General features: G+C 42.6%; 6 protein-coding genes across 8 annotated transcripts in view; 4 read left to right on the forward strand and 2 right to left on the reverse strand.

Annotated features, from left to right (window-relative positions):
• LOC143354459 (TWiK family of potassium channels protein 18) overlaps positions 1-4,332 on the forward strand; it is a 37,162-nt gene extending 32,830 nt beyond the window's left edge. The window contains exons 4-6 of one of the 2 annotated variants that reach the window (XM_076788571.1): positions 118-509; positions 926-1,373; positions 4,199-4,332. In XM_076788571.1, the coding sequence (XP_076644686.1) occupies positions 118-509; positions 926-1,373; positions 4,199-4,311 (953 nt within the window). In that variant the 3' untranslated portion in view covers positions 4,312-4,332. The remainder of the gene's footprint in view (positions 1-117; positions 510-925; positions 1,374-4,198) is intronic. The other variant, XM_076788572.1, reaches the window with a different exon arrangement.
• Positions 4,315-7,108, forward strand: LOC143354697 (uncharacterized; the record flags this gene model as incomplete). Its single annotated transcript, XM_076788962.1, has 1 exon — positions 4,315-7,108. A coding segment is annotated over one exon (519 nt), but the record flags the coding sequence as incomplete, so codon positions are not given.
• A 421-nt stretch (positions 7,109-7,529) lies between these two features.
• On the reverse strand, positions 7,530-8,168 carry LOC143354679 (uncharacterized). 2 transcript variants are annotated; one of them, XM_076788940.1, is made up of 2 exons: positions 7,937-8,168; positions 7,530-7,769 (listed from the first exon to the last, which is right to left on the reverse strand). In XM_076788940.1, exons 1-2 carry the CDS (start codon positions 8,166-8,168, stop codon positions 7,645-7,647), a joined length of 357 nt encoding a protein of 118 aa, XP_076645055.1. In that variant the 3' UTR covers positions 7,530-7,644. The 2 variants fall into 2 exon arrangements, with proteins under 2 accessions (XP_076645055.1, XP_076645056.1); XM_076788941.1 differs by having other exon boundaries at positions 7,530-7,760; positions 7,922-8,168.
• Positions 8,169-8,998: 830 nt separating this feature from the next.
• On the forward strand, positions 8,999-10,556 carry Emc10 (ER membrane protein complex subunit 10). The gene is made up of 5 exons (XM_076788919.1): positions 8,999-9,017; positions 9,219-9,411; positions 9,635-9,898; positions 9,967-10,233; positions 10,305-10,556. Exons 2-5 carry the CDS (start codon positions 9,352-9,354, stop codon positions 10,401-10,403), a joined length of 690 nt encoding a protein of 229 aa, XP_076645034.1. The 5' UTR covers positions 8,999-9,017; positions 9,219-9,351; the 3' UTR covers positions 10,404-10,556.
• A 237-nt stretch (positions 10,557-10,793) lies between these two features.
• On the forward strand, positions 10,794-14,329 carry LOC143354460 (BBSome complex member BBS2). The gene is made up of 11 exons (XM_076788573.1): positions 10,794-11,068; positions 11,166-11,285; positions 11,481-11,669; positions 11,746-11,928; positions 12,317-12,539; positions 12,596-12,807; positions 12,964-13,134; positions 13,206-13,310; positions 13,386-13,698; positions 13,766-14,020; positions 14,080-14,329. Exons 1-11 carry the CDS (start codon positions 10,844-10,846, stop codon positions 14,172-14,174), a joined length of 2,091 nt encoding a protein of 696 aa, XP_076644688.1. The 5' UTR covers positions 10,794-10,843; the 3' UTR covers positions 14,175-14,329.
• Positions 14,330-14,481: 152 nt separating this feature from the next.
• On the reverse strand, positions 14,482-20,528 carry LOC143354461 (ras-related and estrogen-regulated growth inhibitor). Its single transcript, XM_076788574.1, has 4 exons — positions 20,253-20,528; positions 19,425-19,647; positions 18,389-18,575; positions 14,482-14,963 (listed from the first exon to the last, which is right to left on the reverse strand). Exons 1-4 carry the CDS (start codon positions 20,428-20,430, stop codon positions 14,784-14,786), a joined length of 768 nt encoding a protein of 255 aa, XP_076644689.1. The 5' UTR covers positions 20,431-20,528; the 3' UTR covers positions 14,482-14,783.
• Positions 20,529-22,575: the final 2,047 nt, after the last annotated feature.

The following is a 22,575-nucleotide window of genomic DNA, read 5'->3' on the forward strand; positions in this document are numbered from 1 at the left end:
GATTACTGCGTCTTGCCAGTAGATCCAGACAATTTTTATTTTGCATAGAGATTCATAGTCTGGTCGTAGGTTGCCGTGACAGTGTGCAATGTTTGTTCAGTTGTATCGATGTTTCAGGATACGGCGGGGTGACGCCACGCACGATCTGGGGTCGTTTGATCACGATAGTGTACGCGCTGGCCGGGATTCCCCTTATGCTGGTCTATTTGAGCACCGTGGGCGACGTGCTAGCGAGAAGCTTCCGTCGTTTGTACGGCAGGCTTTGCAGGCCTCGGAACTGCACGAGGAAACAACAACCGCCGCCGCCCCCGCCCCCGGTTGGTGGAATCATGAGCAAAACCTACAGATACGACAACCACGTCGACTCGAAGTCCGGAAATTATTACTCGGCCAGCAGGGAGAGCTCCTGCGACGATTTGGGGACGAGAGGAACCAGCAGCGCCATTTTGCTAGACTGTGGAAGCGAGGGACTGCTTCACGCTACCACCAGCTCTACCGCCGCTCTTCAGGTACGTTGACACTTGTCTTCCCCCTCTACGACGCCCCCCATTTTCCGGCGCCGAGCATCCCCACGGCCCGGTCACGTGACGCGCTTCGTCCCCGCTGTAAGTGCTTTCACAATGTCACGTGACTAGTCCGGCAACGACAGAGAGGGGGTAACAGTATTCCCCTCAATTCCCCTAGCTTGGTGACCTGTTTTGATAGTTAATGTACAAGGTGGGCCAAAAGCCACTAGACAATTTTACAATGGAATAACCCAGTTATTCCTTGAAAAACTGGCATTTATTGTTGTATAAACAAATTTTAAATGGTCTAGTAACTTTTGGATCAATGGGAAAAGACTTTCGAGTGCATCCAGTTGGAAGAAAGTTTGTGTCCCTTGTGAACCCATTGTGAGCATTTGTTAAGAATTGCCTTCTTGCAGGACGTGTCGTCCGGAAACGGCAAACGGCATTTTCACCCGTGCTCGTTGTCCTTGTCGACGACCTCGTCGCCGGGTTACGTGGTCGAGACGAGCACCGTTAGGATACCGATAAGCCTATGCCTGGTGATCATACTGATCTACATATGCGGCGGGGCGATAATGTTCAATCGGCTGGAGGGCTGGAGCCTCCTAGAAGGCGGTTACTTCTGCTTCACCAGCCTGGGAACGATCGGGTTCGGTGACCTGATGCCGGTCGGAAGAAACGCGGCGACTGCGACCATGGAGGAGCTCAGCTTGTGCGCCTGCTCGCTCTACATCCTCGCCGGGATGGGCCTGGTCGCCATGTGCGTCAACCTCGTCCAGGAGGAGGTGGTACGCGTGATCAGGGACTTCGGTAGAACCTGCGGCATGTCGTCCGGGGTGGTGGTCGGACCTATCGGTGGTACAGGTATCCCTGATGCAGGCATTCGACGGGGAACCGCTAGATCATTCCGGCCGAGAAATCCCCTGGTTTCGCTTTAAGGTCCATTTATGAGAGCCCGAATCGAATATCAACCGGACTTTCCACTCTACGAACCCCATAGTCATTTGTCTCCGTGAGACAAGTGGACATTTAAGTGGACTAAACCGAAGCTGTACCACTATAAGTGTGCTGCTCGACTCGGGAAAGTTCAGACATTTTTTTAAAAATAATTGTGCAAATCAAACGAAACTCTTTGCGGTCAAACGTGTCCCCCTCTATTTTACTTTATTAGTTCTAGCCGCAGATTGAATTTTATTCCTGTACGTAGCTCCACTAACCTGCACAGTTAAGATGCGGATCTAATTACATAATTAAAACTATTGGAAAATCAACGTCGAGTCTGGTTCAACATAGGACCGCAAAGGGTGAATAATAATTGAACAAGTTCTAAAATTTGTGTGTTCGCATCATGTACCATCTTACTTCGGAAAAATGGACGTCCACTATCGCGTGGCGCGACAGAAATAATCACACAACTTTTTGGTTTTTAGTTATTTTTGTATGAAACTTTTCGCAACTTGTTTGTGACATTTTCTCGGTTAAAATGAGACCGAACACGATATAATTTGGATCATAGTTGCTCGTTTAATCCACGAATTAGCAGAACCTCGATTATCCGAACCGGTACCTGAATCCCCCGTGATCATATCATAGGTAAACAGTTCTAAATCGATCCATATACAACGCAACTGTACAAATCGATAATAATTGAGTCTGTAGATAGGTTCGGATAAGCGAGGTTGTATTAATGTTCCACTGAAAAGTTCCGGTTTATATTTGACCGAGCCTCGTACTATCAACAAGCCGTGCGCGAGACAAGCGGAACGAAGGCATCATCGAAATGTTGGTAGTGTTCTATCAATATTCCTGATTATTTATTAATATATGCATGCCAATTCCAATAGGCGAATGCATTCTGCTCGACAACCATCAATTCAAACAATTAGCTTTGCAATCATGCCAATGAGGCTCGCGCAAACTTGATTTATTGGATCATGCTTGAATAGTCGCCAACGAATTTTCTATGAATTTTTAATGAACGTTTACATTGTCGGTGGAATTGGAGTTGAAAAATTGTTTGAATTAACAGGATAACACAATGATCTCTTCGTGCACACCAACGAATAAAATAGTGATCAAAATAATGATAAAACGTTATGAATATGCGTTTCGATGGTCCTTTCGTTTTGTTCGACTCGTACACAGCTCGTCGATGGTGTAAAATTGATACTGTAAATGGATCTATAGAGTGCAATTACACTGGACGCGATTTTCGATCGTATGCAACACGTACTGTTCGTCTCACTTGTTTCGAAGCGTTTTGAATTCGTCTGATCCCTTTTCCATGTTCAAATACACACGTATTTAGTCACCTGTGCATTAACACGTTGATCGAACCATTTAGAGATGATTGTTACGAACTTAGTGCCAATGAATGTCAATTTATTAACGCTGAAATTAGCTAGATTATAGTGTCAGGTGAGAACTTATCAAGTCACTAACCATTGTTATTAGTAGACTGCGGATGTTCATTTGTTCGTTTTCCAAAATGTATGCAAAATTAATGCAAAACATATGCAACATTAATGCAAAATATATGCAAAAAGTATGTGAAGTATAAATAAAAGTTACTAAAAATAGTGCACCAATACAATGGAATATAAATGATATATAATAACTGTTTAATATTTATCACTATTTTATTATCAATAAAATAATGTAACAATCATATTTTATATGTTTTCGACTGTCACTTGGCGCCATTTATTAGATGAAATAATTGATATTCTGAAAATGTCCTCTGACCATCACAAGACTCTTAAACAAATAATTGTTCATTCACAGTCAGTAGGTGCATTATCTAGATTTTAAGGAAAACCCGTAATTAATTTAATTGAATCCATGCGAACGTGTTTCGTTTTCATTCTTCCCTTAGACTGGCATTAACAATCTACAGTTTAGGTACATATTTCGAACGGTTCTTATAAACATGTATCAATGTACACATGTATATAAATACATATATGTACCTACACATACCTTGTTATGAATCGCAATGTTACGACAATATGAACAACCATTTCTTAGCGAGATAGATATTTACTAGATATTATTATAATTTTGGTTATTATTATACAAGGGAAAAGCTACAAATATATGCACAATATGAAAAACGTGCAAAAATATGCAAAATAAAAAATATATTTTTGAAATTATCTAATCATAACATAAATTTCTGTCCAGGTCCCGTTGGTCTATTTTCTATAAATATATGCATTTGCATATAAACATCCGCTGTCTAGTTATTAGAACTGTGTGAATAAAATAGGCGAGGTTTAAAAAATTCGTGTGGCAGTCAACGTGTTAATGAACATAGGCGCATCTCCATACTAAACTCCCCTCTCTCGCTTCCCACGTTATAGCGAGCACAAGCAGCAAAGCTAGAAACAATTCAACCAGTAAACTTAGCAAAACGCAGAACTGTCAAATTATTCAACTAGCAAATTAATCGGCTGGCAGAGCGTTCGACCAGCACAGGGCTCAAAATCGCTCGGTCCTCATTAGCCAGAGCGCACACGTTTGAGCAAACACGTAGAGATCGGTTCGGATCAAAATCGCGTCGGGGATTTCGAAGGAGAATCTTGACCACTCCGCAGAACCCCTATGTTGAAAGGCAGCTAGCTCTAAAACCGCGCGTACGGGTCCCCGCAAGCAGTAAGACCTCTTCAAGCTGTGAATCTGTTTTCTAGGTTCCGGTCCTGGGCTCAAAGGAGACCTCGACGACGGTGGCGGCACCAGCGACTCGCGGCTGTCCGAGCAAGAAGAAGAAGCAATCGCCATGTCCATGGTGCCAGCATCCTGACAGCATCAGGCCAGGAGTCCCGGTGACGGGAAGCTCCTGGCCCATGCATCCAACACTGCCATAAAACCGTCGCCCGGCCATCATTCTCTGCCACGGAAGAAGTCCGCCATCACGGACGCGAGGAACTCGTCGGTGCAGCAGTTCCAGCGCGCGCAGTCCTTGAGAAGAAGCTGCCTCTCGCCGACGCAGTATCATCATCAGCATCATCAGCACCGCCAGCAGGAGAGCTCGCTGCACTTCGAGTACTTCGTCCCGAGGAGCGTCAGCGAGTTCAATTTGGCTGCAGCGGCGGTCACAGACATGGCGGTGCCACCCCCGCCGCCATCGTCGGTGCTCAGACCCTCGGCAGCGTTGACACCCCCCCTAGCGTCCGTTGCCAATCCGTCGAACCAGTCCCGGTTGTTGGAGTGCACCGGAACCGCGACCAGGAGCCGGGAGAAGATGGTCACCTTCGAGGACGAGGGCGTCACGTCGACCCCCACCAGGAAGAACGTCTCGGGATTGGATAACGTTTTCATGTGACGCTGCAACGATCGATTACATGGCGATCTTGCGAGGATCGACCTGCACGGACGCGGACGTTGAGCGAGAAGCATCACTGGAGACCTACCCTTAACACCTTCGGGGCGGACGGAATTATCAAATAATGAATTAACCCCAAGGGGCTAAATATTTAGGCGGAATATTTTAGACCACTCATCCTGAACATCAACCCCTTGTCGTATTGTTTTCTTCGCGGCTACACTTCTTCGCCCTTTACCTGCTAGGAACAATGTGTTTATATATTAGAAACAACATCTTCCCTGGCAATTGTAAAGCTATGTTCACGCTAAAGCAACTAGGAGCAACTTTTTTCCGCTCCTTGTTGCCCTCCTCCTCTTTTATTCAGCGAAGGCAACAAGAGTGTGGCTCCATTTTGTGAAGCCGATCACGTCTTAAACATTTTATTTACAACTTACCCCACGCTAATTCGATCTGTCGGAGCCGGCCTGAACGTGTTAAGGGGTCAAGTGGTAGAACTGAAGCAGTGACGACTTGCCAGCGAATTATGTGCCGACGTCCGTCGAGGGCTAATTAAAGATTACGGTGTACAGAAGAGGAAAGGACATTAATCAATGATCACGGGGCAAAGTGCTTTCTGGGAGCACGGGACGAGCGAAGAGGAAGGCTGTATATGCTCTACCGAACTACCGGTGTACAGAATCTCTGTAAGAAGTTAAGAGGCCGGCAGGGGCGCGTCAATACTCCGCGAGTTCTCTTTGTGTGCCCGGCGGGAAGAAGGACGCTAGATTTCTACCGTTTAAATTATAACGACCGTTACTGTAACACTAATCAATACTCTTATCGCTGCTGATACTCTTCTTCTTACTATTATCGTTGCTAGGTTACACGAGTGCCAGCCGGGACTGCGAAATCGCTGGCGGGAACTTACTTTGTACTGCGCCGTAAAACGCGCGCCACGCCTCTGCGATCTATCGGACTATTGGATCTATATTGCCTCTTCCTCCGCAGGTTCGATTTGTCGTCGACAAGGCACGGATCGGTGCGCGCCAGCTGGACGAAACCGAAAATGCAGCCCGATTGCCACGAGCATTTGGAAAAATCCAAAAGTCGCACCGGAAAATGCTAAACAATGGGATAGCACTTTTACCATTAATTAGATACTCCGATTAACTAGACCGCGGATTTTTGTGTCCAACCAAAATTATTTGCACCGATAAGAGTGAACAGGAGCCAAACAGAAATTTCTTTGACAAGGTGGGACTAATACACTGAAGCTCCTAAATTCTTTGAATCTATGCGCCAATTTAGTTATCACAGTTTTGCGTTGTTTTTCTTGTTCTAACAAGTGTCACGAGAATAAAATTTGGAATCAGAAGACGTGAAAGTACGGTTTCGTCCAACCAGCGCCAATCGCGCGGGAAAAATCTCTTCGGAGTTGCTCCGCCCACTTGTTCTTTGCTCCGCCTACTATCCCCCACACCTGAACGTTCTATTGGAAGGATCGCGATCGAAAGTCTTGGGAGTTGCTGTGAGTTGCACGTTACCCTATCGTTTCCATCGAATGAGTTGTATTGATTTTGGTTTCGTTTCGGAATTTTCCGAAAAAGAGGCGGTGTAGGAGGACAAGAAAGACACAGCCTTAAACCGCGGCCCACAGGCGGTTCACTTAATATTGTTACAAAAAGACAGATATCGTAAAGTTTAGAAGAATGGACGATCTGGCAGCTACGAGAACGGTCTGTCCTAGCATAACACGTTAAGGGGAAAAAAAACTCGTTTACGCGTCGGGAGTCGCTTAATTTTAATACGAACCGATCAAAACCGTGTGTATGTATGTGCGAGGCACGGAGGGGGTGTGGTTTCGTTACGGTGAACTTTCCACGGACCATCGAGCGAAACGATTTTTTCCGTTTTTCTTTTTTTTTCGTAAACACGGACCAAGTCCAGTCGACCTCAGTCCACGTGGAAGCAGAATCGTTCGATCGCTAGACTGGATCGAGGCTCAACAAGTGTTCAAATACGCTGTTTATATATACATACGTGTCTCTTTCTCGATAAAAATGGATTTTCATTAAAGCAGACGAAGTAAAACCGACCGATCACCTCGTTAATTTCCTTCTTGCTACTGTGAAATCCTCGAAACGTAGGTTGCCAGTGCCCATTGGTTATTCCAGAGCACGCCCACGCCGTGGGAACGCCCCGAGGGGCGTGTACCTTCGAATAACGAGTCGACTCATTGATTTAACAATTACTTTTCTCCCTTTATGCAATGAACGTGACCAACAACTCAATGAATTTCCTTCTTTCCACTGTGAAACCGTCGGAGCGTAGGTTGTCAGCGTCGATTGGTTCTTTCAGACCACGCCCATGTCACGGGAACGCCTCAAGGGGCGTGTGTCTTCGAATAACGAATTGATTCACTGGTTTGATCATTACGTTCCTCCCCTTTTGCATTGCGAATGACAAATAAATGACTTACATCCCGTTTTCTTCGCTCACTTCACCCTTTCTACAATGAAACTGATCGACAACGAGTCAAAAGACGAATATATAATTCTTGTTGTGGGTGGTTTTGTTTTACAACGAAATGTAAAATATAAAAATATGAAATTCACTTGATACAACAAATTTACAGGAAACAATGTCAAAATTGTCCAAGTTTTTAAGTTTGTATGTACACGTAAGGAGGAATGCTGTTTGGGAATGAGCTGGGAGCAGGATCTAAGGTAAGACGTTTCATCATTTCAGATGTTGTGTTGCTGGATCGTGATTGAATACGACAGTGACACGGCAATTCCGGACAATGTGGACCGTACGCACATTAATTGTTCAATCGTCATCCTCTTCGCAATAGTCCCACTCCTCCTCTTGGGAATTTCGTCTCAATGGATGCGCCGCCAGCATGTCATCAGATTCCGTCTGAGATTGACCGATTCCCCAATTAGCTAGAAGCCCTGTCAAACGAATCACGGAGTTACCACAATTAGACAAGTTAATTTGACAAAAGTGTACAACGATATCTAGTGGTCAAACTTTCTCAAGGACCTTACAAAGTATTAGAAACATTATTAAAATGGTTTTTAAAGAAGAATGGGGAGGTAAGGACTTAGGATTAAAGGACCTTTAATTTTAGTAATTAAATCTTCGCCCTTCTCTTTAGGACAATCGCAACCCTCTCCCTCGTCCGATTTCTGCTTTATATTTTGATAGACCGTGTACCCTATGTCCATCGCGTGATTCACTATGAACTGAGCGGTACAAAGGACCATGATGATTAACATCGGCAGACAGAGGGTGGTTTCCACGTTATCCAGAATCAGGTCCAACCATTCTGGTAACAAACTGCAACTCATTTTTGCTTGTCCGACCTGGTCGTCGGTGATTTAGCTGTTCTTTTCGAAAATGATGGGTTACGGTGTTTTGACACGGTTTGTTTGTCAAAATCGTTTACAAAATGTACCATGCTCTTGTCAATTTAATCGTAGGGAGAAAACATTGCCGAAACACAGTTTGAAGTACGTCTCGCAGATCTGGAAACAGCAAAAGCTGAATGTTCAAATTGCTCGTGAAATCGACTGTCGATCCCAGTTAAACGATTATCGATTTTAAGGCTCGCGAATTTAGTCCCCGAAGTTACAAACAAATAATTTAACTATTTCAACAATACGAGAAAAACATATGTTTCTCTTTTTCACTGTTGATTCTTACATGAAATGATTGTGTTAAAATACGATATAAATGTTGACATGTAATTTGGATTGCGCGTCGGTAACCGTGATATCGTACATGGTGACGTTTAGTAATTTAAGGTTAGCGTTACCTAGCGGTAGACTCGAGAACCAATTGGTGACAAGTATCACAGACGAGGTATAGGAGTAGACCAATCACCATATGGAGTCCCGCGGACGTGAGACAAAAAAATACAATGGGTGATTGGTCTACTTCTATACACCATCTGTGCAAGTATCCAGATTTAGCCGCAAGAAGCGCCATTGCCGTGTGGGATCTGATCTATGCTAAAATTGGGTCTTGGAACAGCACTATACCAGAGGCACAAAAACCCGAGCTATCCTCTCTGATGCTAGTTCAAAATTTATGCCACCTCTTGCAACGCTAAGCAAAATGATTGGTCCGAGACTGAACTATACTTTTGAACCTAATTTCTCACTAGACAACAACCAATGAAAACATCAAGGTACGAGGTGTGTATATTCACACCTCGCACGACTTTAACAATTATACAATAAATTTTTTCAATAATTGAAGGAAAATAATGCTAAATGCTTAACGATGTGCTGCCAATGACTTAACAAAACCAATTAATAATCGTCATGCCCATTACTATTAACATTCGCCTATGTTATTATATACATTGATCGCTAATGTCGCTTATGTATATTTAGGTATATTGCAGTATCGGAGCGTACGTGTACCGCTGTCATTATTTGATAAATAAATCGTAAAAGAGATTAGCAATAGTAAAATGAGACCAACCTGACTGTACTCTCACCTTCTAGCCAGTGTGAAATTGTAAAAATGTATTTAGCCAATCTTTTCATTAGTTTAATAGTTTGCACATCGTTGATGGTCCATGGGGTTAGTAAAACTTAAAAGTACTTACACACATAAGTAGACTAGCGAATCTTTATTCAAAATATAAAGTTTTTAAGTTAACCATAAGAAATAGAACTTAAATAAAAATCTGTTTCTTCGTGGAATAATTTTAACGAGTCGAAAATGGTGTAACGCATTCACAGTCTATACATAACCATTGGAATTAGTCGAACTTATTTTAACGAGAGAAATTGTCGAATTTCAGAACGATGTATATTATGATCCATGGATACAATTAAGAGTATATCATGCGTTCAACGATGGACCAGAGCCAATCTTCGTAGAAAGAGGAAACATCACATTGCCCAGTGTACGCAGCGGTGTTTCCGTTGTTGGGCAGAATGGTCTGTTGCCATCTCAGACTAACGAGCTAGTGGAACTGGCCAAACAGGATGGCAAGTACAGACTCAAAGTTGTGGCTAGAATCCCTATAGGACGTGAGACAACGTTCCTAACGTCTGTACCAGCCGTAAGTAGGTTCATGTTTCAGGTTCTCCTTATTCTATTACTATTCTAATTATACTCTCTCTTCTACAGTGTTATCTTCTGGGCTCGGACCTGGAAGACATCATAACAATATGGCTGGACAGCATGGCCGAACCCATTGCTATCAGCCAAACATCGCCAGGTCCCTGTACCATTCAGAATCCATTCACAAACATGTGGACTACTGACGTAGTTGTTAAGTACCCAGATGGTGGGCCAGTCCCAGACACTGCCACTTACATATTGAAAGTAGAAAGAGAAAGGGAAGCAAGGGAAAGAGGAGAAGCCAAAGATAATAGACCTTACCTTTCAAGATATGTAAGTTTCTTGTATCAAACAAATTCTTTACTATTATCTCCATTTGTCTTACACATTCTTTCATGTTTCAGTGGATGTGGATTTTCGTTGCACTTGTTTTCGTCGTTCTGTCTGCTGCGAACAATCCAGAGGCTGCAGCAGGCTCGGGTGGCAGTGCCCAGAGACAGTGATGTAAAAACTGTATTGTTGCATTCGCGTGTGCATTGTATCTCTAAGTGTGCTCGTGCGGGAGTTGTTTATTTATAAAGTTTACAATGTACTTTCTTAAACGCAGTTGCAGTAATTATAACTGTATGCTCCTCTAAATAAATTCTTTAACTTAATTCGATTCGCTCTTATTTCTCTCACATACATGTCACCGATATTTGCACATCGATTGCCACTTTATTTTTTAGCTTGAAGATAACCAACTGAGACACTCGATAGTGATATATAATTTTCTGTTCAAAGGAAACTATCGTGACTGTACACTAATATACGTATATACAATCAGGTCAATACATCAGGTGAGGCTCACAGGTGTAATAGGGGAGGATCAATAATCCACCCCCATTGAGTGAGCCACAGGCTTTACCAGTCTACAGTAGAGTGTCCATCAAATCGAGTCAGAATGGCAGCGTTTTCTTTGAACATTCAAAAGCACGTGGAGCCGGGACTGGTCGCTAGTGGAAAATTCGATGGCTCCCACGCTTGTTTGGCAGCGGCGACGTTCGGTGGTAACATTTTGGTTCATAGTCCTCACAGGCAGCCGCAGGTAAATAGCCGCGACCATGAGCAATTCGATAGAAAATTGTCTTGGAGCGGAGAGCTGGCGGAGCTTCAGATAGGAACCGAGGTACAATAAACATCAAAGAAGTTTCAGAAACCTTTTACTCGCTAATCAACTATCTTTTCTTGATCAAGCGTTAATCAATATTTACATGTACCATCAGATTACAGCTCTGTGTACCGGGCGTCTCACTGACGACGATAAGGACGTCCTCTTAATTGGAACTGCCAGCCATGTCCTTGCCTTCCACGTCGAGGACAACTCCGATATTTTCTACAAAGAGGTACAAGAGTTTATTCGACAGCCTGATCCCGATTGGTGTCGCTAATCAGCAGACAGTGTAATGAATGAAGGAATTACGAATAATGATTGCGGAACTGTGGTCGAACAATATTTCATTCGTTATTCATTCAAATAACAAATTGAATAGAGCATATTCGGTCAATGAGGACACAAACTGATCATTTATCCTGTCTAGATGACCGATGGAGTCAAGTGTATAGTCATTGGCAAACTGGGGTGGCTTCCTAACCAGGTTGCAATTATTGGCGGTAACTGCTCGGTGATGATCTTGGACTCACAAGGCACAGAAATATTTTGGACTGTAGTTGAAGGCATCGTCAGCTCTTTGGCCGTTTTCGATTTTGATGGGGACAATGAAAATGAGGTGGATCCTATCAATCAGCCCCTAACTTGACTCTTTATGTTGCGTTATTAAATTTTCAAATTGTTTCATGTTTTAGCTGATCACTGGTACCCAAGATTTCGAAATCAAGGTGTACAAAGAAGAGAATGCACTGTGGGAAACCAAGGAGACGGCTCCAGTCACTACCCTAACCGGCCTACCTAACAGGAGATTTGTTTATTCGGTTGGGAACGGAACGTTGGGTGTCTATGATATGGCACAAAGATTATGGCGTGTCAAAGTGAGCTCCTCTAGTCTTCGAATAACAAAGTATTTGTCCTGTCTATATTAAAATTTGCACGGCCATCAGTAGGTCTTTTTAAACCGAGACATTTCTATAAATTTCGAGACTGAGTACGCCATTTTTAAAAGATTTACGTCAAAAACGTTTATAAAATATCAAGTTTTCTGGGTCTAAAAAATACCCGCCAACGGCCGCGCGATTGTTAAAAAATTTATTAAGCAATCCTGGGATCCCTAAAGACTGAAAAATATTCTGTATCTACCAGTACCTAACGTGTTAACTTCTCAGTTCCTGTTTTATTGAACTACTTCAATTTTATTTAATTCCTGTGGTTGCTAAAAGACTTCAACGTGAATGCAAAGATCTAATTTCACGAATTGTTCAGTCGAAACACAGGGTGGTGATTACAAGAAGCTTCGACGTGAACGGGGACGGTACCCCGGAAGTTATAACAGGCTGGAACAATGGAAAGGTGGACGCAAGGTCCTCCAACAACGGCGATGTGATCTTTAAAATTCAATTGTCCAGCGGAATAGCTGGGATCGTGGAAGCCGATTACAGACGAATCGGCAAGCCTGACCTAGTCATCGTGTCTACCAGCGGTGAAGGTACCAGCTAATGAGGAAATTAATGGAATTGGAACTTCTTCATTAATTTCTTCCAGTTCGCGGCTACGGTTCTGGGTCTACGATGGACACTCCAGAACCCGGAGAAGCTATGCGCGAACTGCTGGCAAAGAAACAAGTTCTGCAGATGGAACTTAGGCAGAGGACTGCGTCTGTTCCGACCATGTATCACAGCACCAAGTTGGCAGTGACTTTGATGACTATCAATGGGGCTGCTAGGGTTGCTCTTGCTTCGGGACCGGGGTTATTGGTAAGTAATTGTTAGTAGAGGTTTCAAAATAAAAATTGTCTGCATTAATTACATTAGTCGCAGTTGTCCCTTTATAAAAAAATTATTCTGATTCAAGTGTGTAGTATCAATCATGAGACTAACTATATAGCTACGTCAAAAATAATGATTTTTCAGATCCATTGCGCCATAGTCTTCACCGAGGGCGTGTTCGATGGCGAAACACTCGTTGTTCATCCCCCAAGACCGAAAGGGGAACTGGAAATCGAGCTTCGTCCTTCAAAAAACACGCCAGTGGACATTCATGTGAAGGTGTGCGTGGGTCCTGCAGGAGCAGATCTACTGCAGGTAGAGTATTAATGGTTGGAAGTAGAATATAAAGGGGTAGATCATATTATCTCTATTCTTTTTGAACTCAGGTATTCGAAATGACCCGACAGCTGCCTAGATTTTGCATGTACGAGATGATACCGAAACCACAGAATTTTGCAGAGGATGTTAACAAAAATTTTGTTGTTGCTGAGGTACATTAATACTTTATCTAGCGGTTCAATAGTACTCGATAGTCTTTCAACAATTACTGTCCAAAATTCCTTCAGTTTGCAGAGAGGCCTCAGAGGATTGCGCTTTGGTTGAACCAAAGTCTGATCCTCCTAAACGAGTTTGAGGTCAGAGAAGACGGACAAAATGGCGGAGGAATTGAGATGTGGCTTCGTGGGATGCGGGACAATAAAATTCATTGTTTCAAGACGGACGCAGCTGGGAAAGTAACTATACAGACAGAGGATCCAACATTTGCAGGGGATATTATTCAATCCTTAGCGTTATACTTAGGTCTGAGGGAATTATCCTCGGAAGTCATGTTTCCGGAAGAGGAGAAAAAACTCTTGGACGCTTTGGAGCGAGTCAAAGGTACTGTATTTCGCTCTCTATATTTTTAAAACAATTTTAACGGATAAAAATATCTGTTCTCGTGCAGATTTGAAAGATATCGATACGAGACTGCAGGCAGAAGCAGCCAGCGACACCACTCTGTTGAAGAACATTATAATTCGCTTGGAAGATGCCAGGATCCTCGAGAACGTCGAGGAGATGAGGAAGAGATTGGTGCAGCTGAAGAATGTAAACATGGATTTAATTAAGGAACATGAAATTAGGATGAAGAGTTATCGGGAGTTGGCATCAAATTTGAAGGAGTTGAATCTTGGGGTGCAACGTGCTGCCAAATTAAGAGGTAAGTAAACGATTCGGTTTTTTTTAACAAATTAGAGGACCTCGTGAATCTGCTTTCAGTCGGCAAGAATGCATCGAACACGGTGGCACACTGCAGAGCAGCTATCCAAGACAATAACCCAAAAGCGCTTCTTCTGGCAATAAGACACGGATAAGATTGAACGTACATCATTGTTTTATTATTATACAAGATAACTTATTATACAAGTTTTACGTTAAAATACTCCATAAAATAAGTACTGTTGCGTACTACTAGCTCCCTAATCTTCTTGGGACCAGACTTTACAATATATATTTTTAACAAATTATATCACAGGATACACAAGCCTTTCCAAAATCCTTCCAACCGCTGTCAATAAACAATCGAGGTTTCCTTCGACATTCGACAGTGAACAAGAAAATCTTCGGTCAATTAAATTGTACAACACAGTTTTGTACTTTCATAGAGAACTATACGTAAACATTAAGTAATAGGAACAATTTATATATAGAAAACTATATAATTAACTAGGTAAAAGTAAAAAATATGTCGCATGTAAATGTGTAAATCTATGAACATCGCACAGTCAGCTGTGCTGGTTCGTTAATATTATCTTTAACATAATTTAGGTATAAACGCTAACTTAAATTTAATTAAAGCTTCGACAAATTGCACAGTTTATTGAAATGATAAATGGCTGCTACTGAAAAGCGGGTAATCACAAATTAATCTATACTTTTCTCTGGTTCCCTGCCTCCGAAACGAGTAGCGCTGCGTTCTGTGATCAGTGGTTTGCTCCTCGTACAGAGATGCTGAATCTTCTTTTAAGAGGAACAGGCGATGGACGACGAAGAGCGTTCAGAGTGCCATCAGTGGACGCCCTAACCCTGAAGGAAGTCTGCTGTCCAGAATTTCCTGGCAATTCCGTCAACAGTTTGTAGACGTCGGTGAAAACGGCCATGACCTGTCGAATAAAAATAATCGGGCCAGTTACTGTCACCGTTACATAACCAGGCGAGATTATCTATTCAGTCACTATGACGAGAGTATTTTTCTTCGCAGGCTACGTTCGAACATTATCGCTCGTGCTGTTTTTTCATTACCACCCCTTAAAAGCTCGCGGCACGTGTATGCTCGTATATAATCAAATTCTTTCTCTATTCTACACCTTTCAATTCGACAATCTCATCATTTTTTTCCTTCAAAATTGAGGCCATTGATTTAATGAAACAACGTGTATGGTCGTCGTTCGCGCACAAATTTCTCTCAACATTTTTTTTATATCTTAATATCTCTGTAATTTAATTGATTATGAAATTAAAAAAATTGGAACCGGTTATTTGATTGCCATTGGTACGTTTAGTGTCAATCACTCTTTGTATGAGTTTCTCCTCCGACATTTTGCAGGTCGTAAGCGAATTTATTAATAACTCGATATGTAGGTGCAAAAATTCCTTTTTGAGAGTGGCAAAAATAATTCCAAATATGGCTGACGCGGCAGTCATTGCGTTAACACGCATTTATTGCCGTATCGGTCGTATGTAGGTGACACAATTTTTTCACTCGCTTTCGATAATGCATTTTTCTTGCCACATAATTGCGTAAATCAAATTTTACTAAGATCTGGAGAATCTGAAAGGGTAGTGCCAATATAACAATGCAATACTGTTTAAAAGAGCCACATTTACTAAATGCATTTAATAAATTTTTATAAATGCTATTGAGTGTAGCGCAAATACGTTAAATGAAGTACAAATGTACTGGACGAAGTGTGAATGTACTGAACGAAGTGTGAACGTCCTGACTAATGTGTGACTGTATCTTCTGTACATTGAAGAGCAGATAAGAAAGCATATACAATTCTTGCTCGTGATGAAGTTTCTTACAACCATTAGAAGCGAATCAGTTTTTTGAAAATGTCGTATATAGACTGCAGATTTTGATGCGCTATATATGACCAAAACTTTCAAAGTTAATTGCCAGAAGCAGAAAACAGGAATTCATTTCCACCCTTAATAATTATGATACTTTTGAATCGGAATCATAGAGCGTTATTAAATCTTTTTTATATTTTTACTGGTTTATATTTCAGCCATTCTATCAAACTATAAACTGTTAATTTTTATTCTAATAAATATGTAAACAAACGAGCTTGTAAACACGTACGAGCCTGTAAAAAAATCAAAAACAGCTCTAAATAATAAAAAAAGAAAATATGTTAGCTCTGCTTAAAACCTTCCATATGGCAAAACGTCATAAAAAGCTAAACGTCCACGGAATTTTATTATATTTCCGTGCTATTTGTGTAAAAGTCGCGTCTTTCTCCGGAGATAAAAAATAATCGCACGGAATTACTATCAAAGCTAACCAAATTTAAATATCCTTTCCGGAAGAAGGTCACTCGAGTCTACAATACGAGCACACAAGGGCTGGCCGTCGAAGGGTGCAACAGGCACTGTAGAGGTCGTCGTGCGAATAAGCGGTGACCGATAACCGTGGTCACCGGCGACTAGTTCGATTAAGGGGGTAATTAATTGTGAAACAAATTTTTAATTGCGGCACGTTACGATCCTGATAACAGCAGCGAGTACACATTGTACCGATGTCGGTCGATATCGCGCGTCCACACTCGCCGCAGATACAGATTTTGTTTACGACTTCGCGATCACGCGTAAACGCCATGACCGGTTTCCCGGAGGAGTAAACAATCGTATAGAAAAATAACTGATTAATCTCGCGACAGTAAACGGGGGCCCCTGAACGGTTCGCAAATTGTTTCCCTCCCCTCACCCCTCCCCTCCCCTCCATCGCTCCTCCTCTACTGGAACCTGAGGATTCGCAGTTCTAAAAGGAAAACAAGCCGAGTGACGTGTCGCTACGTCAGCTTCCGACAATTCGGCTAATTAGGTGACGTAGCGTCCGTTGTCGGCATTTGGAAAGACCGAGACGCGGCAACCCCACGTCATCCTCGGCAACTTTCTAATCTTTTGTTCGTCTGGAGAAACTCTTTCTTTTGGCGCGAGATTGCGTCCCACCGCGTCGAAAAGGCAAGGACGTCTCTAAAATGACCGCGATAGAATGCGAAATATTTTTGGCACGTATCGTTACGTAATTATCGGTTTTCTTTTTTAAGGAGTCTCTTTTTACTAAGAGATACCGATTTTTAGGAATATTTTAGAAGCGCATAATTAATTAATCTGGAACCTTGTCTCCTTTTATCGTGCCACTCGAATTTTTTGTCCGCCCCAGTCGCTTAAAAACACCGTTCCGAATTGATGCGGCTTGACACTTTTACAGATTGATGTGATATATGTGTCACAGTTTTTGTCCGACAGAAATTCCAAAGAAAAATTATTTTTAGGGGAACGGTAACTATTTATAACCGAAGGTCCAATTTTTCTTATCATACGTAACCTGTTGAGTATTAAAAGTATACACGGCGTCCCAAAAATGTACTTCCTTGAAAGGGGTGATTCCTGGGGTCATTTGAAGTAACTTTTCCTTTTGCGAAAATTTTATCCGCGGCTTCGTTAAGGAGTTATTAGCGAAAAACATGGACCAATCAGAGCACGGCTATAGCTGAGTGTGGCGTCGGCGTTGGCCGAGCCGCAATCCATTCACAGTAGCCGCGCCCTGATTGGTCCCCGTTTTTCGTTAATAACTCGTTAACGAAGTCACGGAGAACGTTTTCGCAAAGGAAAAAGTTACTTCAAATGACCTTAAGAATCACCTCTTTTAGGAAAATACATTTTTGGGACACTATTATGCTATTTTATAGCATGTGTATATTTTATATTTTATAGCAAGCGGTCTCTATAATTTCGGTAGTTTCAAAATAAAAAATCTAAAACCCGTCACGTGACTGGCGTTGGTAGTTAACAAATCCCGAAGCTACTTCTTGACATACAAATTCTAAATAAATTAAAAAGTTATCGCAGCAGGTTTACTAGCTTTTTTAAATATACTTTTAAAAAAGACGTAGCTATCAATAATCCGACTTATTATATTCTAAACAATTTGCGCAGCTCTAAACTGAAGTTTTTTGCGTCCAGCGCACAGTTTTACAAGGAAACATTATGCGATACCACGTTCCTCGAACGATTTCGCGTTACACTTTTTAATCAAGTTTTGTTATTCCACTGTTTAGAGATAGCAGAGTTTAGAAAGAAGTTAGAGATAGCGATTCCTCCTGCGCGGCCACCATCTTGATTTTCTAGAGCCGTGAGAAGCATTTTTCATACTGTTCGTTTCGCGCTGGGTACAAAAACGGTGTTTCGGTGATTTTATGAAAATAAGATTTAGAAATTCGTGATTTCAACGTGGACAATGTCGAGGGGGTTGAAACGATTGTTTTCTTTTTTTCGTTGGATTGAGGTAGAAATTAATTACTTGTTCGACGGATTCCCGGACGGAGATCTCATGGAACGAGTGAGCTTCGATTTCTTCGGCCCTTTGACGACCTTCCGAGGTGGATACAACCCTTTCGCCCGGTGTGTACGACAGATCCGACTTGTTAGCGATTAGGACCACTACTGGTGGCACCTTCCTAGTTTTCTTCGCGTGCGACACCAAAAATCTGGAATAAACACAGTCGTTATCGGGATTAACGACCCATTCGCATAATACGATAATTCGACGTACTCTTCCGACGAGTATTATTATCGCTTCTATCAGCCTCTCCGACTATCATCGACACGAAATTAATTGGCTGGCAAGGCCTCAGACGATCTTATTCCGACATACATAGTCTTTTCCCTTTGCGCTGACCGAGATAGCCTCGGAGAGAAACGCGCTTTACTTTAGAAAAGGTGAACGCCCTTAGTCGATGTTCTATAATTAAAATAATTATGCTAGCGGACGCTGTGCGTTTATCGACGTTTTGTGGACTGTGACCTTGACGGGTACAAATTATTTTATCTCCTTGTACAGTCAAAACAAATCTCTGGGGTAGACGACGGGGCGAATTAAAGCAAGTTTTCGAATATGCGACGAATAGACTGTAAATATCGACTGCAGATTTTGTGCATTTGTAAGAAAAATTAGTAGGAACAATTTGAAGCTGCAGAAAAATTGGAAAAATTAGACGGCGTTGATATGTTGAGTTGGAACGAAAGTCGGCAACGTTTTTAAATGAAAATTCAAAAGATAAAATTAAGAAAATACATGTGTTATTGAATAAATGAATATCTTAATTTTATCGTCGAATTTTAAAAACGCTACGAACATTCGTTCCAACTTTTCAGAACCATTAAAGAGAGAAGGAATTTTTCTATTAGGGTCCTGCATCTTGAAATTACTGTGAACAATTTTCATGCTGATTTTTACGTGCCATAAAAGTCCGCAGTCCGGTCATTACCGATCCAAATCGATACCGAGGGGTATCGAGCTATTTAAAGCATCCTCGGCGAAGAAAATCGATTCTCACCGGAGCCGGTAGGTTTCGTCGAAGCTGACGCGATCCGAAACAGAGTAAACGAGAACTATGGCGTCGGCCAATCGCAGCTTGAACTCGGTTGGGGGTGGCAGGAATCCCGGCGGGTCGGTTAGTTCCCAGGAAGCGTCCAGGAAGTTATCAACCTTGTAAATCCTCTCGGTGCTGCAGTCGTACTCGCCAATAAACCGCTTTGTCGCGAACCTAACCGCCAGTGCTGCACATTATCAACTCTTTAATCCCGTAGAAAAACCCGAAGGATACCGCACCGTTGCCTAATTAACCTGTGATTTCGCTGCGTCGGATCGCAATTAAAACCGCGCTGTAACGGGTGCTTCGAGAACGACGGCCGAGTATTTCGATAATTTTTGACAGGAAATTCGTGGATGCTGCGAATTTATGCGAAATAAAAATTAAAATGGCTTTTAACTAATTTTAATCGGATCAAAATGATGGAACAGCATTCTTAAATTTTTTCGCTGTTTTGGATTCACTTTACGAAGCACGACTGTTAGTATGGACACATAGACATTCTTAACCGTTTAATCTCTTGGCAAAATTTGGGGAAATCGCGTGGACTAATTAACCACCTGTGAATTTGCTGCATCTGATCGTTAGTGGGTCTTCTAGAGCGTTATGTTATAGACACTGTTTGGAAATCTTTACTGTATCGAGATTTTGCATAAATATTTCCTATTATTTCGACTAGAGAATAGAATTTGTTGAAGCGAAAATGCTTGAAATTATAGGAGATGTAGTTCGCGATGGTGGTTCGAGGGAGAAAGTTTCGACGGTTTTTGACAGGAAATTCGTGGACGTTACCGGTTTTACCGACGCCCTGCAGGCCCAGCAGGAGGACTTTAAACAATTTCGGCTCCTTGCTGGTCAGTCCAAGGTTCCACGCGATCGGTGGGCTGATTCTTTTCTTCAACGACGCCGCTGGTGGACTGAACCTCTCCATGACTTCGAAGTCACTGCTTTGCTGCCGGGCTCGCTCCATCGATTATGAACCCTCTCCTGCACCGATGATATTTAATAGACCCGTGTTATTACACGTCCGACGACAGCCACGTCGAGAGCCTCCCTTTCTTTTTTTCTCCACGCTGAACCGACGTTTGGTAAACATATCGATCGGGGTGACGTTTGTCCTTTTACGCGAGGGTTGCACGCAGTGCTTTTAGCGACGCGCGACGAGCTGTGCGGAATTTTCGCAGTTTCTCCATTCAAGCGGATCCGCTTGCGTGGGTGCTCATCACTTCCTGAACGGGGCAATCATTTCGAAACGCCGTTCAAGCCGATTATGCTTAGCGAGCTGTGTTATTATTATTACGGATTTGTTTTTGCACGGGGCTTCGTGTATCGAGATCGGCAATTCTTTCGAATCTTATAAATTCGAAATTTCTATTTCACTCCGGTTCGTTGCAAATCTCGATGCTCTCAAGTTGTTTTGATTCTAAGACTATTTCATATCTCAGTTATTCATTCGTAAGCGCGTAAAATTCAATAATTCAATCGAGCACAGATAGAGCAACAAAAAAATCTGTGATCTTTGGAACTCCCATCGGTCCAGGTTTCCCGTAAAATCGACCGGTAAGCTGGACAAGTCGAAATTCGAGCCACGTGCATCGCTGGCCGGCCATGTATGCCAATTATTTTTGCGTAACAAGCCAGATAGTCGCAATTATAGTAACGCTTTCGCAACGGCACGGTCTGTTATCGATCCAGAATATTTCTCGGATCACGTGTGTGCACGAGAACGCGCACGATCGAGCGAATTATCGAATCTCGGGCGCGATATGTACGAATTAAACGCTACAACCGTGCGCAGCGTGGGCATCGATAACTATTAGTATAATCCGGCGATTAGCGCGTGGCATAGTGCACGAAATTCCTTTCCCCTCGAGGTTCTCGCGGTGGCGCCAAATGGAGACGTGAACCCCGCAAAGGTCGCTACACGGTCCTAATCAAGAACGCTTCGTATCAGTGTCGTTAGGTCAGACATTTAATGGCTGCGTTTCGCAATTTAGCGGGCCTTCCTCCTGGATGGAATAAAACCGTTGACGCCGTGCAGCCCGACCCGATGGGCCCCATAGCACCGTACATCGGCACGCGCCCCCATCAACTTTATGCCCGCGGCTTTTATGTAACTGTTACGAGCGGTTCTTTTATCGCGACCCCTTGCGACTCGCACTCTCGTTCGGTGCGACGTCTCAGAGATATCCGGCACGTATTCCCATGACTCACTGCCGTTTTGCTATTTCCGCTTGACGCACTTTTCGCCACGTGGGAACCGCGGACGCCGCACACGCCATCTTTGCGAATACGAGGCCGGTCCAGTCGACGCGTTCTTTGCCGTTTGCGTGCCAAGGGTAACTCAAAATTCCACGTTTTTGGTACCGTTCGAAAGCGCCGAGCTTGTCGAATACGACGGCTCTTGGTTCGCGCCGAAATTCGCGAATTTGGGGATTTGGCACAGGAAAACGTCGAGCGGTGTCCGAGCGCGTTGAAGCGGAAGCAAACAGACGTTCGATTGAAGCAAAAGACGAAAATAAATGGGAAAATTAGAATTACGGGCGTGCCTTCAACGTAAGCAATTTTTCAGTATGAATTTGTATCAATTTTCATCGATCTAACTTAAGGAGATCTCTCTGTATTATCAGATTTATGCGATTTGGAAGATGGATCTGAATAAGTCCTCCTGCGACACTTTTAGTAATTATTTTAACACTAAACCTACCAACCACAAAAATTGATTAGCATATACTGCTTTGTATAAATGTCACAAATTTGTTTTTATTTCGAGTTTACAACCTTAATTCAATCAGCTGCCACTGCATAGCCAGTAAAATTAAATTGAATAAATCGCATTGTAAATATAGTTCGTGGTATTTTCTTTGTTCATCGAAGGAAAAAAGGTTAAAGGGAGCTATGGATACCGAACTATACCTGGAACAACATTAGCATGCCCAACGATTTTCTTAGGATCCAAAGAAAAATTGCTTCAAGGGGACGATCTCGAGTTTGAGAACTCTTTAGTTAATCGATCGATCGGATTGATTATATTCGATTTCCATGCGCGATGTATTTGCGCAGAAATTTCTCTATTTCCTCTTTGAGACGTGCTTGTTCAAAGTTCAACGTAAGA

The sequence above is a fragment of the Halictus rubicundus genome, chromosome 5 (genome assembly GCF_050948215.1).
Source record: "Halictus rubicundus isolate RS-2024b chromosome 5, iyHalRubi1_principal, whole genome shotgun sequence".
NCBI classification, from domain to species: domain Eukaryota; kingdom Metazoa; phylum Arthropoda; class Insecta; order Hymenoptera; family Halictidae; genus Halictus; species Halictus rubicundus.

Bases quoted from the DNA above. Each gene is read 5' to 3' on its own strand.
- LOC143354679 (XM_076788941.1), bottom strand. From the start codon at position 8,168: ATGAGTTGCAGTTTGTTACCAGAATGGTTGGACCTGATTCTGGATAAC. The intron at 7,761-7,921 runs GTCCTTACCTCC...CAGGGCTTCTAG, and splicing joins TAAAGGTCCTTTAATCCTAA to CTAATTGGGGAATCGGTCAA.
- Emc10 (XM_076788919.1), top strand. From the start codon at position 9,352: ATGTATTTAGCCAATCTTTTCATTAGTTTAATAGTTTGCACATCGTTG. The intron at 9,899-9,966 runs GTAAGTAGGTTC...TCTCTTCTACAG, and splicing joins TCCTAACGTCTGTACCAGCC to TGTTATCTTCTGGGCTCGGA. The intron at 10,234-10,304 runs GTAAGTTTCTTG...TTCATGTTTCAG, and splicing joins GACCTTACCTTTCAAGATAT to TGGATGTGGATTTTCGTTGC.
- LOC143354460 (XM_076788573.1), top strand. From the start codon at position 10,844: ATGGCAGCGTTTTCTTTGAACATTCAAAAGCACGTGGAGCCGGGACTG. The intron at 12,540-12,595 runs GTACCAGCTAAT...AATTTCTTCCAG, and splicing joins CGTGTCTACCAGCGGTGAAG to TTCGCGGCTACGGTTCTGGG. The intron at 14,021-14,079 runs GTAAGTAAACGA...ATCTGCTTTCAG, and splicing joins ACGTGCTGCCAAATTAAGAG to TCGGCAAGAATGCATCGAAC.
- LOC143354461 (XM_076788574.1), bottom strand. From the start codon at position 20,430: ATGGAGCGAGCCCGGCAGCAAAGCAGTGACTTCGAAGTCATGGAGAGG. The intron at 19,648-20,252 runs GTAACGTCCACG...GATAATGTGCAG, and splicing joins GCAGGGCGTCGGTAAAACCG to CACTGGCGGTTAGGTTCGCG. The intron at 18,576-19,424 runs GTGAGAATCGAT...TGTTTATTCCAG, and splicing joins GACGAAACCTACCGGCTCCG to ATTTTTGGTGTCGCACGCGA.